At 39.3% G+C, this 17,652-nt stretch overlaps 1 protein-coding gene across 1 annotated transcript in view; it reads right to left on the bottom strand.

Moving 5' to 3' along the window:
• Window positions 1-17,652, bottom strand: part of LOC110168269 (1-phosphatidylinositol 4,5-bisphosphate phosphodiesterase beta-1) — a 521,321-nt gene that overhangs the window by 153,840 nt on the left and 349,829 nt on the right. The window contains 2 exon segments of the mRNA XM_055149396.1: window positions 8,078-8,153; window positions 15,460-15,513. Coding sequence (XP_055005371.1) covers window positions 8,078-8,153; window positions 15,460-15,513 — 130 coding nt within the window.

Below are 17,652 nucleotides of genomic sequence, written 5' to 3'. Positions count from 1 at the left end.
GGAATTTATTTATGGACAAAATAGCAAAATAAAAAACACCAAGATCATGTACAGCGGGTTAATACGAACATTTTAAGATCAAAATGACGAGGCTCACAGCAGCAGTTACAGAGAGAGGGGGGACAGTTTATGGACCAGACTTGAGATAAGGGCAGAGGGCAGAGGAGGATTTCAATCCACAGGTTTATGAGGAATATCTCAGTAATTCAGGGGTCTCCCACCTGTAGCTCAGGAGCTACCAGCAGCTCTCCAGCCCCTTTCAAGTAGCTCGCCAAAGGATTTCTAAATTACACGTATTGTCCTGAATAATTCAAATTTGATGAATGAAATGCCTACTACCCATTATTATTTTAAAATTGTTTTGATGTCTGACTTTGTGCAGTCATAAATAAATAATGTTTTATGTTTTATCTAACTGTACCCCATTTAAATCTTGCCATGGCTCTTATATACACTTTATTTCCTGAGACCGCTGAAATGAGTAGCTCTCTGGAATGTTCATTTTGTAAAGGGAGCTCACCTGAGGATAAAGGTGGGAGACCCCTGATGTAATTAGTGGGCCTATCCACATGAAACATGCACAAAGTCTTCTCAGTACAAATGAACTAGGGCGAAATTATTCATTATCGGTGGGTTTCAGGATAATGAAACATTAGGACCACTGCCATAGTGATTAACAACTTACAGTAAAAGTATCTTTTCAAATGAAAAAGGCCTCAAAATGGAAGAAAAACCCACGGGTACAGATGAAACATTGTGTTAAAGGTCCTACATTACACAAAATGGACTCTTGTGAGCTTTAAGTCATGTTATAATGTTGTTACCTCCTCAAAAACAGATGTATGTTATTAAGTTCGATTGTCAGACCAAGAGTTTGTTTTCATAGCTGACAGTTTGGACTGATCATTAACGGTCTTCATCAGATCATCGTCACTGGATGAAAGAGGCAATCGAAATACAGAAACGTGCCCACTGGACTACCGGACTATAAATGAGGCTTTTTTACTCTCACACACCTGGGATTCTGTCCTGAGGAAACAGGACTGCAGCTGGTAGGAAGACAGCGCCAAAATCTGTATAAATCAGCTGATCGGACACCTCACAGCAACATCATGTGACCACCCTGAGGAAGAGCGCTAGTGAACAGTCCAAACTGTCAGGTATGAAAACAAACTCTTGGTCTAAAAAACTAAACTAAAAGAACCTAATAACGAGGGAGGTAACAATAACTGAAATATCCTGATATCGTATCGTCAGAATGCTCAAAGTAATATCATGGTCCATCAAAATATATCGGATAGCAAGGTTTTTCACTTAAAAGTATTAAAAAAAAAGGGAACAGCATAGGTCATGATTCTTTACTTACTTTACTACATAATAAAATAACTGTTATGAAGCACTTCTAAATCTTATTTCTTTGGAATATGGCAGTAATGATTCACACTGAAGACTGGTCATGGTATTTATGTACAATTCTGTTAATCCCTCCAAAATGTCACAGTAATTATCGTACTGTGAGAGGTATATTGTGATAATATTGTACCATGAGATTTGGATATCATTACATCCCTAGTAACAACATAATTGAATTATTGAAAGACCAAATGAACTTCACTGAACTATACCAGGAGTTGTGTTTTATTTCATTCACATGTGTTTGAGTAATTCTTTATTATTAGTCTACATCTCCAAAACACAAAATGCTCTGTTCCACCTTGTGAGGTCATGTAGTGGTAGTTTCCTTTTGTTTGGTAGAGACTCCAGAGCTAGAATTACACAAATGATTCTAGTGAAGGTATATGGAGTTTAAATACACAGTGGAGCACTTCCTGTATTACCACACAGTGTTGGGAGTAACGCGTTACAATAGTAACGAGTTACTGTAATGCGTTACTTTTTGCTGTAAAGCAGTAATATTACGGCATTACAGGAATAAAAATGGTCATATTTTACTGGGTACAAATGTCATTAGTGCGCGCTACAATGCAGTTTTAACCTTTGAAGTGGTGGTTTGTTTGTTTTTTCATTTTTCTTCATACAAATTTGCAAAAACCATCCTGATATCAGCATCAGTGAAACACCATCTTTATGGTTCTGAATGTTGGGATGGGCCCTTAGGTGCGCCCGAGTAGACCGTCGGGTAAGAGCTCTGTACTGCACGGAACTAAACATAGCTGATACCTGATCACACTTTGCGGACACCCTGCTCCACAGGCTCGGGTTTAGTCTCAGGGTTTAGTCCTGATTTAGACCTGGTTTAGACCTGGTTCAGTCCTGGTTTAGACCTGGTTTATTCCTGGTTTAGACCTGGTTTAAACCTGGTTTAGTCCTGGTTTAGACCTTGTTTAGACCTGGTATAGTCCTGGTTTAGTCCGGGATTAGTCCGGGTTTAGTCCTGATTTAGACCTGGTTTAGACCTGGTTCAGTCTTGGTTTAGACCTGGTTTATTCCTGGTTTAGACCTGGTTTAGTCCTGGTTTAGTCCTGGTTCAGTCCATATGCGGCGCAAAAGTTCAGCATCTTTGCACAGTTATTTTGGTAAGAATAACTTAAAAGTACTGCAGTAGTCATGTAATGCCTTACATTTTAAACACAGTAATATTAATAAGTAATGTAACAAATTACTTTGAAATGACAGTAATAAGTCATAAAAAAACACATTATAGTTTTGAAGTAACTTGCCCAACAATATTACCACATGACATCATCAGGTGGAACAAAGTGTGAGAAGAAGAAGAACTCAGCCTAAATCTGCAGTGTTTGTGCGTTAAACATGTGTGAATGAAACAAAAAACAACTCCGGAAATAGTTTTGAAAAGGAAACAACATTATAACAAAGATAAAAAAATAACATAATATAGACTCTTTAATGTTATACAGCGAAACATTTCAAGCACGAACAAACCCAGTTGCGTTCGTCAGGGGCTGTAGCCGTGAGTTCAAATCTCGTACGTCATTGTGCGCGCTCGCCCGGTTAGCATGTGTGTGCTTAGCGGATTAGCAGCTCCGGCGTTTAGCCATAATTACTGGCACATTGGAACAACAGCAAACCCCAGTGGACTTTTCCAGAGCGGCCCGTTTACACTCCCAGCTCCCGCTAATTAAGTATAGCATGTTAAGCCTGTACATCAGAGCCAGTATGTTTACTTTGCCTAGTCATTCATTAAAGCTACAAGAGCGTGTGTGTGTGTGCGTGTGTGTGTGAGGTAGTGTGTGTAACGTCACTTCACTTGACAGGTCCATACATAAGGGAGAGCTTTTAATGAATGTTTGTCATCTTAGCGAGATACATTTGTTTTGCTTGAATTCCCTAATTGACGTACTGTATATGAAGAGAAAATGTCAAACAAGCAATTGATTTAAAGGTGCATTGTGTAACTTTTCTGGTGGAGGGTTGTTATTGCTCTGCCTGGTATGTTCCAAAGTATGAAATTAAACAGTTTTACTTTACATTTATTCAACTACAGATGGTTTTGTAGCTCAAAAATACCTAGAAAAACAGACATTCTAATCCATGTATTATGCCTTCATTTGTTTTTTCAAAATAAAATAAAAATTAAAAAAAAACAAAAAATAAAAAATTTTCTTCATTATTTGTCTCCAAAACCAAAATGAAAAAACATATAACAACCAGGACTACACCAGGATTAAACCAGGTCTAAACCAGGATTTTGGACTTGAGAGAGAGAGACTAGTCTGAGTAGGATCAGTTGACAGCTGCACTGAGCCCCGTGGGGTGCAAGGCTCTGCACTGGTCTTTTTGCCCGCGATCACCCAACGGTCTACACGGGCGCACCTCTGGGCCCATCCCGACACTCTGTCCTGGTTCAGTTCTGGTTCAGTCCTAGTTTAGTCCTGTTTTAGTCTTGTTTTAGTCCTGGTTCAGTCCTGGTTTTGTCCTGGTTCAGTTCTGGTTTAGTCCTGGTTCAGTCCTGGTTTAGTCCTGGTTTAGTCCTGGTTCAGTCCTGGTTTTGTCCTGGTTCAGTTCTGATTTAGTCCTGGTTCAGTCCTGGTTTAGTCCTGGTTTAGTCCTGGTTTAGTCCTGGTTCAGTCCTGGTTTAGTCCTGGTTCAGTCCTGGTTTAGTCCTGGTTTAGTCCTGGTTTAGTCCTGGTTCAGTCCTGGTTTAGTCCTGGTTCAGTCCTGGTTTAGTCCTGGTTCAGTCCTGGTTTAGTCTTGTTTTAGTCCTGGTTTAGTCCTGGTTCAGTCCTGGTTCAGTCCTGGTTTAGTCCTGGTTTCAGTCCTGGTTTAGTCCTGGTTTAGTCCTGGTTTAGTCCTGGTTTAGTCCTGGTTCAGTCCTGGTTCAGTCCTGGTTCAGTCCTGGTTTAGTCCTGGTTAGTCCTGGTTTAGTCCTGGTTTAGTCCTGGTTTAGTCCTGGTTCAGTCCTGGTTCAGTCCTGGTTTAGTCCTGGTTCAGTCCTGGTTCAGTCCATATGCTGCGCAAAAGTTCAGCATCAAAAGTCTGGCATCACGGTTTAAGCTAAAACAGCCATTATCCATTTTTTCCATTATTCATTCACACAATCGAAAACTGAAAAAAACAAATCGTTATCCGATTTTTTTCCATTTTGGTTTTGGAGACAAATAATGAAGAAAATCGTTGTTTTTTTCATTTTCTCATTTTTGGTTTTATTTTGAAAAACATATGTATGCATGATACACGGATTCATTCTGATTGTGAGCAACGTCGCCTCTCCACAGATCTGACCTGTAACTTGGTCTGGTTTAGTCCTCATGAAGATAGAAAGATTTAATGCCATACTGTGAAACATTCCAGACAAAGTAATAACATTTCCAGGAAAAAAAAAACTTTTGAGAGACCCTTCACCAGAAAAGTTTAAAGAGGCAGTGTGTAATTTTTTCTGGTTAGGCTGGTTGGTGCTGCCATGCTTGTCTCCATGGAGATGATATTGCTTTGGCTGGAATGTTCCATGGTACAACATTAAGCATATCCATACTCATTACAAGTGTTTCTATTCTTTAAAAATACAATAACTCCTTATTGAATAGGGGCGACTCTCCACAGATCTGAATTGTAATGTAGAAATGTTATGTTATATATGTTATGTAACTTTTCTGGTTGTTCTTAACTGCGTTGATAAGAATGTTCCACAGTATGGCCTTAAAATGATCTATTCTCATTGTTTCCCAAAGACTGGGTCGTGATCCTCAGGTGGGTCACACGAGATTTTTTTGGGGTCGTCTTGTCACAATCTGCATGACGTTCTGCAGTATCCACTTCTGACACATGAGAGGGTGGACCTGTCCTCAGTAGGGCCAGTATTTCTATGCTCTTTTTCTTTTCCTTTCATTACTACATATTTGTGTGAATTGTGATTTTCTGTGCTCACAAAAATGAAGACAAAGCACAGAAACAGACTGAATGCTGCTCCTGATCTGAAACACGCTACAAAAACACAGGTCCACCTATCTCATTAGAAATGCTGAAATGTTAAGGCATATTTTGTATAATTTCTAATCTTTTTGTAATTATTTTATTGACTATTTTGTTCCAGTATTGTTGGTTCAGTACGGATTCCATTTATTGCTGCTTCAATGACTGTTTTTCATTGTTTCAAACTTGAGTAATACTATAGTAATAATATAGTTCAGAGACACGATCACTCAGTCAACAATAAAATATCTTCATTAATGCTCAATAACACTCAAATCCACCTTTATTTTGTGATTTACAAATAATGTCTATTGACTTGGGTCACAAAGGTTTGCGACTTTTAAAATATGGGTCTCCAGAAAAAAAGTTTGGGAAACACTGGTTTATATCCATAGAAACGAGCAGGTGACGCCACAAGGCCAAAGCACAGGTCAGATCTGTGGACAGGTGACCACACTCACAGAAATAATGTTGGTATCTACAGGTTCCAGAATGATGTAAACTTAGCACCGCTCCCATAGCAACTAACAATTCACAACAAAAAATGATATCTTGTAAGTTAGATAATGCCTTTACATAGGAAGCATTATACACAGCACATAGCCCACAAGAAAAGTTACACAATTGACCTTTAAATTCACTTCATCTTAGTCTTGTTTAGCAGTAATAGTACAGACTTTGAGGTACTTTTGTCTTGTCTCTGTTAATGGAAATGGCTCAGTCAGCCACATCCTTAAAATAAGGCTCTTAACAAATGAGCGAACAAACAATCAGAGGAGTTACACGAGACTGAGCTCTGATGGAAAACAAAGGAGACGAGGAGAGGAGCTGACGCAGAAGGGAAAGAAGGATTAACAGAAGAGTGAATGTTTAGATCAAGAACTTAAACCTTTTTATTGAGTCAATATCGTTTGAGTTCTGAATAAAATATTAAACTGTTTTGACTAGTTTCAAGTTTTCTTTTACAGATGTAGACCATAGAACATGACTTCTTGTAGTGTTGTAGTCAAGACCGCACTAATCGAGACCAAAACCAGTCCGAGACCACAGGGTCCCGAGACCAGGACAAGACCAAGACCAATGAGGGTCAAGGCCGAGACAAGACCAAGACCACGACCCATCGAGACCAAATCGAGACCATCTCTGTCATTTTCTACATTTATCTGTATTCTAGAGTTACATATATATCAATACTTTTATAAATCTAACTCCATTTGATCTGATTAATCTTCATTTAGGCCTAAAATAAGCCAAGCAAACTGTACTGCACTGAAACACTCTGTGCACCTGTTTTGGACCCTCACCCACAGTTTGAGAACCTCTTCTTCACTTCCACTGGCACTTTACACAAAACTGTGAACAAAGTGAAGAAAGTGGGTGGGATTTTTAAACCTGTTTTGTCAAGTTTCTTACTGGAGTTACATTCTCTTACAGATTTACCAGCCTCTGCACATTCATCAAACCAAACACACGTCATGACAAATACAGATGCATTTGTGCACTTTTATTAGTCAAACTTCAACCACGTGTGGCTGTAATGAAATGTGATCACACTCGTCGAGTGTCAGACCTTGAGCCCAAGACAAGACCGAGTCCAAACGTGGTCAAGTCCGAGACAAGAACAAGACAGTAAAAAAAAGGTCTCAAGGCCGGTCTGGAAACCAAGACCGATCTCGAGTACTATGACAAGATATATGATATTTCAGTGATTTTTTTTTTTTTTTTCAAGCTAATATCAATAACACAGTTGTTTTAAGTCCAAAACGTCATTTAAAATGCAAGATTCTGTGAAATAACTAATCATTTTAATAACTTTGTAGTTTATAAAATTTCATTTTCAACAGATGTTAAATAAAATGGTCTTGTGGGCGCAGCATGTAGCTGATCATTTCTGAGCTTTTCAACTTTTAATATAATTTGTTTTTGGTCAGTCAGAAAAATAAATGGGAAATTAATTCCGGAACTGAGGGGTGGGTGGTCACTATTGAGCTCCATTTAAGCTATAGCTGTATGGAGCTATTATAGTACCTATAAAAAGAATTATTTAGCATTAAAGGTGCACTGTGTAACTTTTATGTTGCTTTGCCTGGTATGTTCCACAGTGGCCACTATGGATGAAAGTCCGAAGGCAGGACAGGAGCTGGACCGTCTGGATTGCATCAGAAGTGCGACCCAATGAGCACGCACTGAACGACCCCAATTATTTTTAAGAAGGATAAACGTTTACATGATCGAGGAAAAAATGCATTTGGCTTTAAAATTGGAATAAACCACCCATTTACTTCGGAAGTTTAATTTTAAATAATATCTTCAATAGGAATTAAGTGTTTACGTGGTCTTTTTAAAGCAGAATACATTTTTATTCAGAATGAAAGCTCTCATGTAAACGTGGCAAGTGTGACATTAAGCATATTTACTGTATTTCCATAGTAACAACAAAGTAACACTGCCAGACCAAGTTATATGTAAGATCTGTGGAGATGTTACCCATTTGCCATTGAACCTATAGCAATAAAAACACCTGTAATTGTATTAAATGTAAGATTTAAGCTTAATGTCATACGGAACATTCAAGGCAAAGCAATATCATCTCCATGGAGACAAACAAGTGGCAAACCCTCCGCCACAAAAGTTACACAGCGCACCTTTAAGTGTTATGTATTGTGTGTTCTGTGTTATGTCTTACTCTTCCAGATGGGAGGTTGCAGTTTTCCAGCGCAGTTTCCACTCTTTTGCGATCTGCCGTGAACATCCGGAAGATACTGCAAAGAAAAAACAGATTTTTTAGTTTCCCCGTCTCAACTATTCTACCAAAACCAATACATTTAACTCACTTTGAAGGAGATTTGTTTCACTTAGACACCATATGGCTTTGTAAAATTACACCCCAATGATCAAAGCGGTAACAGCATGGTATTATGAAAAAGATGGGAAAGACGGTGTAAACCCAACAAAAGAAAAATACAATACAAGATTCTGATTTAACCATTTTCTGATACCACCTGCCACTTTAATCCCATTTCAAATAAAAGCTTTGTTGACTATAATCACGACAGACTTAATGAAGAAGACATCCAAGATTCATTTGTTGATGAGAATTCGTGGAAAGAAAAAAAAAAGAAAAGTTTTTTGGTAGATAGGTTATTAGCTTGATTCATCAGCAGGTTTCACTTTGTGGAAACCGCCTGACCTCACAGCATTAGAATTCGCTTGATGGTGGGCGGGTATTTTTTTATTTATTTAACCAATCGCTGCTATTTGGTTGTGATTTATGTAATGCGCCAAATATACAGGATTTACGTGTTAAACATGAATGAAATAAACACAACTCCAGGTCTGTTTGTGATGAGGGAACAACATAATAACAGATCAGAAAACAGCGTCATATGGGACATTTAATCTGGTGTGAGCAGGTTAAGTAAGAACAGAGCGGTGTGCAAACTATAGCTAAAAATATCAGATCAACAAATTCTATGTACCGTATTTTTTGGACTATAAGCCACTCCGGAGTATAAGACGCACCAGCCAAAAAATGTGTAATCAAGAAGAAAAAAACATATATAAGGCTACATTCAGACTGCAGCCTGAAGTGACCCAAATCCGATTTTTTGGCCTCTACAGTATGTGACCTGTATCTGATCTTTTAATGACAGTCTGAATGACACAGATCCGATTCTTTCAAATGCGACCCAGGACACTTGGATATGTGCTCCTAAAACACATATCTGATCTTTTGACATGCGACTTCAGTCTGAACGGCCAAAGTGCATTCATCCACCTACACGTTATCAACAAGCCACAAACGTCACTATTCTGCGCTGAAGTTGGCGAAAATTGTGAACGAACTCCGTGTCACTGAAGCGAAACACATCATCACTCACCACTCTTGGACTACGTCTCCACATCCACACGTTCCTTTCAACGGACGTCGCTGCTGCTGCCGCTGCCCCACAAAACACCACGACCAAAAACCTCGTCCTTCTCCTTCTCAATCTCCTCCTTAAAACAAGTAAGTTGTTCATGTTCTGGCTCCGGTACGAGAGGAACTTTAAAATCTCCAGGTGCTCAACGCTCACGTCCATGTTTGGACAACTTCTGTAAACACAGAGCACGCTCACTGCGGTTGACGTTCGCTGTGTCCTCCAGTGCACATGCGGGACACTTTTGGGACGTTTAAAGTTCACTCTGGAGATCACATGTGATCGACCTCGCAAAAACATCAGATTTCACAAAAAAAATCAGAATTGAGCATTAAGCCCTGCAGTCTGAACGTAGCCTTAGTCGCACTGGACTAGAAGTCACTCTTTTTGGGTGAAATTTATTTTATAACATCAGAGACCAGGAACCGACATTTAATCTTCAAAGTCAAATTACAGAAATAAAAATAGAAGAGAGAACAACAGCCTGTTCATGTCACATATGAACAGTTCTTCAGATAATTACAGCATAAACAACAGAAAAGAACAAGTTTACCAAACTCTCCATCTCACTCCACATCACTAAATCCATTGAATTTTTCATCCTCTGTGTCACTTCTGAGCAACTCGGCGACGTCCGAAGGTATTAGTATTTTCTGGGCTATTAGGTGACGCTCTTAAGCCTCTAACCCCATCAAAAAACAAAAGCACAGTTCCAGTTAGAATTATTCCAGCCTTTCTGAATTCCGACAGGATGGTTTCGGTGTCACTGAAGTCCAGACTTTGTCATCCATCTAGTGACTTCCAGGAAAGCTTCATGGTGCATCCTCCCGGTGTCACAAGTTTCTCACTCACTCCAAACTTTCTTTCTGCTGCTCGATTACTGTTTTCAGCTGCAGATTTCATGACTTGCTTTCTGCAGAAGACATGTGCAGAAAACTGACACATGAGCCTAGAGCTTCTCGTGGCTATCAGTGTGAAAAATGTAATAAATAAGTCACACCAGAGTATAAGTCGCAAGAAACACCCAAACCATGTAAGAAAAAGACGGTATTTAATTTCTCTACATTTTTGCAAATATATATGTTATAATTTACCCATCATGCATCAGTACAGTATATAGCAGTCAGACAAAGACGTGTGCATGTGCCTCTGCTCTTCGTATCAAATAATAAAAGTAATTTATTGAACCATTAGAAAAGCAGAGCGGGCTGTCCTGCAGTGTTTAGCCTTGTCTGTGTCTCTAGTGTAGCAGGTTTAATCACATAGACATTTTCCACAGTATACAGTGAACTCATCGGGGGAGCGGGGGCCATGCTGACATTACTCAAACTGACATGTCTGCACTGCCGGAGGTTAATTCCCTAAACGGTATGAAGCTGCCCGGAGTGTCTTGCTCGTTGACACCCACTGGTTTCGCTCGGGGAGGTTATCGGCCGAGTTCAACGCCGCCGCCGCCGCTGCTGTTGTCTCAAAGCTCTAGATTAATGCGAGAGGCAGAAGCAACGTGCAAAGCTGTGTACAGACTATACACGTATAGACTGTGTTGTATGGAGATCGTGGGGCAGAAAATATACTGTCTGTTTCTATGGAGATGTCATTGCTCTGCTTGAAATGTTCCACAGTATGACTTTAAACAGCTCTACCTTACATTTATTCAATTACAGGTGGTTTTACAGATCAAAAATACCTAGAAAAACAGACATTCTGACTGTGAGCGGGTCGCCTCTCCACAGATCTGACCTGTAACTTGGTCTAGTTTGGTCTCCATGAGGATAGAAAGGTTTAATGCCATACTGTGAAATATTCCAGACAAAGCAATAACATCTCCATGGAGAAAAGAATCTGACGGACCCTCCACCAGAAAGAAAAAGATTTAAAAAAGGCACATTTAAGTTTAAATGACTTGAAATCATATGTTTATCTTGGTTCTAGCTTTGAATTAAATGACCTTGACTGGCAGTTGCTTTATCAAAAACTTCCAAAACATACCTGGGGTTATGTTTTGTTTCATTCATGAATCAGATACTAATCAATACTAAAACTAATATTGAAATCAGATACTTATTCGAGAAAGTATCAATACTAAAAAAAAGTCACATTCATAGGACAGAAATGAACCTTTCCTGAATGTCTTTAGAATGATCTTGAGCTGTCAGAACAAATATAAGACCACATGAGAAAGAAATTATTAATAATAAATTATTATTTGATTTGATTTGATTTGATTTGATTTAATTTAAGGTTCTACCAACTGCTTGTCTCCATGGAGATATTATTAAACATATATTTTGAGCATTTATTTGTCATGTGTGTTTCTGTTTCTCAAAAATACAATAATTTCTTCTGTGAATAGGGTCGACTCTCCACAGATCTGAACAGTAATGTAGCGTAATGCTGTAACCTGCTTCTGTCCCTCGTGATAAATAGGTTTAATTTATACTGCGGAACATTCAAAGCCGTAACATTTCCACTAAGACAAGCAGGTGGCGGACTCTCCACGAGAAACAGTGCACTTTTAAGTTTGGCCCTACTTCTTTTTCTTACTACAGCAAAAAAATAAATAAATAAAAAAATCTATTGGACAATTCATTTACAGATAAAGTTTAAGTTTTTTTTTACAGATAAAGTTTAAGTTTATTTTACAGATAAAGTTTTCATTTACAGATAAAGTTTTCATTTACAGATAAAGTTGCTGAAAATATGTAAGAACAAATTAACCACCTTAAACCACAGAAAACTCCAGGAACTGGTTTAAACAAAGCCACTTTCACTCTGGTTTTCAGCTCTAACAAAAGACACGTTTATTTGTTTGGAACTTTCACTTGTTGTTTCAAAGCAACAAAAAGCAAAATAATAATTTGTTGACTGTTTTTGTGCATGAAGTTTCTGAAAACATGTCAGAACAAATATTCACTTTTCCCACTAAGAATTTCGAGGAAAACCTGTCCAGAAACGTCTCGTTAGCCCGAGTTTGCTCCGTAGCCCCGACATGAGTAACCCGCTATTTCTGCCATCAAAGTCCACCCACGTCTCTGGGAATACGTCACACACACACACGCACGCATGCACGCACACACGCACACACACACACACACACACACACACGAACACACACACACACACACACACACACACACGCGAACACAGAGGGCGAGTGGAAGAATGAGCAGAAAACAATACATGTTGTTTTAATGTGCTGAGAGAGAGAAAGAGAGAGAGAAGAGGGAGACAGGCAGAAGGAAGAGAAGGAGGAGAGGCAAACAGAGAGAGAGAAAGAAAGAGGGAGAGAGACAGATAAAGAAGGGGAGAGAGAGAGAGAGAGAGAGGGAGAGAGAGACAGACAAAGAGCGAGGGAGAGAGAGAGAGAAAGAGGGATAGAGTGTGTACACATGCACATCAATAACCCGGTTATGATCGGGTTTTTGAGTATCCCGGTTTCTTCATGGTGCATGTATATGCAGTATCCCGGTTATTAGAAACTGGGTTACTGTAGCTGGTTTATTCCAATAGTAACCGGGATACTGTGGCATGTATACACAGTATCCCGGTTACTGCAACATAAAGTTGAGTGCGCATGCATCCAAAAGACACTTTCCAGTCTTTTCATCACAACAGTAGCGACATAAATAAAGTGACCGCACGAGTGAAATGACTGTAAAATTAAGAGCTGCGCTAAACCTGCACACGTACAATCTGCACACGTACAATCTGCACACGTACAATCTGCACACGTACAATCTGCACACGTACAATCTGCACTCGTATAACGTGCACTCGTGTGATCTCTGAAAAGCTAAAACATGAACTATCTCCTATACTGTCTACGCACAGAACAGACTCACCATCATTAGCACCTCTTCTGTCACAAAAAGAACACACATAATCCAGAGTCGTGTCATTTAGTCCAAAAGAAACTGATCACATCAAATGTGATCAGAGCTGAATTCTATTACCAAACAGGCTGATGTGGCTCTATAGTGTTTATGGTTTATATGTTGTAAAGTTGAGTTTATTTATGCAGAAGATTTTAATGAAGAATCTGTTGGTTTGATGTGTGCAGTGGATTGTGGGAGATCTCGTAGCTCCTTAGCTTCTTATGCTAAAGGAGCTCACGGTTTGTATTTTTCCTGGTTTATGAAATTGATTTAAGTTCATTTTTGCGCTTGCGCATTTGTAAGATTATGTCAAGAAACCGGGATACCCCATTTGATCATGTATAGTTTTAGGTTTTTTTTTTAGTTTTATTGATTTAAAAAGGACAATGCATATTCATGAACATACACTTGTGAATACGCCAGAATTAGCCCAAAGGCGACTTTTCATCTGTAGTCCCTGGCAGGTCAGAGAGATAGAGACATAAAACATAAGAACATAAAACGCGTCACAATAGACAAACACACAAGCATGACACACAACACTGACATTTACATAGGAGCAGAACATTAGAGGTTACAGATCTGGTTACTCTTAAGTCATCGCTTCAGATTAGTTTTAAATGAACTGAATGTGGTGGAGTCTCTTCTAGCGGCTGGATGTTGTTCCAGATTTCTGTTCCTTGACTGATCACACCTGTTGACTGAAAGTTGTGCCTCTATAGGGTATTGCACAGTCGCCTCTGATAGAGACTCTTGTTCCCCGACCACTAGAGCTGGACTTGGGCTTCATGAACTCACCCAGAGCTGGTGGAGCGACTCCATTGAAGACTTTGTAGACTGAGCAGGCGAGTTTAATTTTTTGAAAATTTCCAAAACTTAAGATATTATACTTCTGTAGTATGAGACAATGATGAAACGATAAAGATTTCCTATCAAATATCTTTAACGCTTTTTAAAAAAGTGATTCTATTATTTTTAAGGTTGTCGTGCTTGTCAGTGACCAGTGAGTAATGCAGTATTCAATATGAGAGAAAATCCTGCTGTGGAGAAACATTTTAGCTGCATTAGTATACGAGGATATGAGTATCCCAGTTTCTCAGCGCGCATGTAAACACAGTAACCGGAATACTGACAACACCAGGATATGGACAATAACAGGGATACTGATGTACATGTGTACATGATGTACATGTGCACACATGATGTACATGTGCACACATGATGTACATGTACACATGTGTACACATGATGTACATGTGTACACATGATGTACATGTGTACACATGTACACATGTGTACACACTCATAGACAGACAGAGACAGAGAGACAGAGAGAGAAAGTGGGGAGAGAGAGACAGACAAAAAGCGGGGGAGAAAAATAGAAAGAGGGAGAGAGACAAACAGAGAGAGAGAGAGAGAGAGACAAAGAAAGAAGGAGGGAGAGAAAGAGGGAGAGAGAGACAGACTGAGAGAGAGGGAGAAAGCAAGAGAGGGCCTGAGAGTGATAGAGAGAGAAACAAACAGAGAAAGAGAGAGAGAGAGAGAGAAAAAGAGAGTGAAAGACAGAGAGAGAAAGAGGGAGAGAGAGAGAAAGACAGACAAAAAGTGAAGGAGAGAACTAGAAAGAGGGAGACAAACAGAGAGAGAGAGAGAGTGAGAGTGAGAAAAAAGGAGAGAGACAGATAGAGAGACAAAGAAAGAGGGAGAGAAAGAGAGGGGAGAGAGACAGACAGAGAGAGAGAAAGAGAGGAGAGAGATAGACAGAAAGAGAGAGAGAAAGAGAGAAGAGGGAGAGAGAGGCAGAAGGAAGAGAAGGAGGGGGAGAGGGAGAGAGGCAAACAGAGAGGGAGAGAGAGAAAGAAAGGAAGAGGGAGGGAGAGACAAAGAAAGAGGGGGAGAGAGAAAGAGGGAGTGAGACAGAGGAAGAGGGAGACAGACAGAGGGAAAGAAAGAGGTGGAAAGAGAGAGACAGAGGGAGGGAGGGAGAAAGCGAGAGTGAGAGAGAAACAAACAGACAGAGAAAGAGAGAGAGAGAGAGACAGAGTGGGAGACAGAGATAGAGACAGACAGACAGACAGACAGAGAGAGAGAGAGAGAGAGAGAGACAGTGAGTGAGAGAGAAAGACGGGGGAACAATGCTGCTGGGAGATTATCTGTAGACAGTCATTTGCAAGACATCAGGAGGTACCGGAGGAGGAAGAGGAGGATGAAGAGGGAAGAAAAAGAAGAGGAGGAGGAAGAGGAGGAGGGATGACTCATGGAGGAATACTTACTTCTTGACAGGGATCTTGCCTTCGGCGTTGAGCTGCAGCTTCAGTCTTGTGTATCTGGATCGGACACAACATAAGTCTGAGTCAGTCTCATGTAAACACGCTCGTCTGTGTAAACAATAATACGTCAACATTTATTCTGCTGTGTGCGTGCGGACCATCACACTCATTTACTCCCACACTCCGCGCGTTTATTTTATTCCGACGCTGCACACGATTGAAAACAGGTGCGATGTTGCCGTGTCTTTTTGGAAGCAGTGCGCGAGATAACAATAGAGAAGAGCTCATTCTCCAACTGGCTCCCAAAGCTCTGCTCAAACATATAATACTCCCTACAACTGTGCAACAACTCACCCTTATGGAAAAGATAATACTCCCTACAACTGTGCAACAACTCACCCTTATGGAAAAGATAATACTCCATACAACTGTACAATAACTCACCCTTATGTACTATAATGCTCCCTACAACTGTGCAACAACTCACCCTTATGTAACAGATAATACTCCCTACAACTGTACAACTCACCTTTATTTAACAAATAGTACTCCATACAACTGTACAACAACTCAACATTATGGAACAGATAATACTCCCTTCAACTGTGCAACAACTCACCCTTATGTAACATAATACTCCCTACATCTGTACATCTGTACAATAACTCACTCTTATGGAACAGATAATACTCCTTACAACTGTACAACTCATGCTTATATAACAAATAATACTTCCTATAACCGCACAACAACTCAGCCTTATGTAATATATTACTCCCTACAACTGTACAACAACTCACCCTTATGGAACAGATAATACTCCCTACAACTGTGCAACAACTCATGCTTATGTAATATAATACTCCCTACAACTCTACACCAACTCACCCTTATGTAATAGATGATTCTCTATACAATTGTAAACAACTCACCCTTATGTACAGATAATGCTCCCTATAACTGTGCAAGAACTCAACTTAATGCAATATAATACTCCCTACAACTTTACAACTCACCCTTAAGTAACAGATAATGCTCCCTACAACTGTACAACAACTCACCCTTATGTAACAAATAACACTCCTTACAACTGTACAACAACTCACCATTATGTAATATAATACTCCCTACAACTGTGCAACAGCTCGCCCTTATGTAACAGATAATACTCCCTACAACTGTACATATACATTTATAGAATTATGCCTTTTTTGACATCAGGCTCTTGATATTTTTTCTACCACACCACCATTTTGTCTTCATCACCACTACATATTTTTACTCTTTGTTATTATATTATATTGGGATGTGTGAGCTCCTGTGTCCAAATAATTTCCCTTGTGGATTTTGTCTAAGTTTGTCGAAGTCTAATAACGAGATGTGAGCGACTGCAGAAAAATATGTATTCAAATGTTTTATATTAGTTCTTATTGTCAGTGGAGTTAAATTATGAACAAAAGTACTCTCTTCTTTGCCTAGTGTACCGTGTCAGGTGTGTGTATGCTCATCTTACATAACAAACTACACAGAGACTACTGTTCTATGCAAAAGAAGTAGTTTGACTAAAATATACTATACTGTACTATATATACGCTTTCATAAGAAACATCAACACTACATTTGTACGATGATATGTAATGTGTTGTTGTGAATGTGTAATAAATGTGTATCAATGTATGTGTATGTGTATGTGTAATGTGTATATGTGTATGTGTATGTGTATGTGTATGTGTATGTGTATGTGTAATGTGTGTAATGTGTATGTGAATGTGAATGTGTGAATGTGTATGTGAAATGTAATGTGTATGAATGTGAATGTGTATGTGAATGTGAATGTGTATGTGTATGTGTATGTGTATGTGTGAATGTGAATGTGTATGTGAATGTGTATGTGAATGTGTGTGAATGTGTAATGTGTGTGAATGTGTATGTGTATGTGTATGTGAATGTGAATGTGTATGTGAATGTGTATGTGAATGTGTATGTGTATGTGTATGTGTGTGTAATGTGTATGTGTATGTGTATGTGTATGTGTATGTGTATGTGTATGTGTATGTGTATGTGTATGTGTATGTGTATGTGTATGTGTATGTGTATGTGTATGTGTATGTGTATGTGTAATGTGTATGTGTATGTGTATGTGTATGTGTATGTGTATGTGTATGTGAATGTGTATGTGAATGTGTGTGTATGTGT

The sequence above is a fragment of the Boleophthalmus pectinirostris genome, unplaced genomic scaffold (assembly GCF_026225935.1).
Source record: "Boleophthalmus pectinirostris isolate CB_2022bp ecotype Guang Dong unplaced genomic scaffold, ASM2622593v1 HiC_scaffold_13, whole genome shotgun sequence".
Classification (NCBI taxonomy): Eukaryota; Metazoa; Chordata; class Actinopteri; order Gobiiformes; family Gobiidae; genus Boleophthalmus; species Boleophthalmus pectinirostris.
Note: the sequence above shows the minus strand (reverse complement) of the source record. Positions and strands in the feature narration are given on the sequence as shown.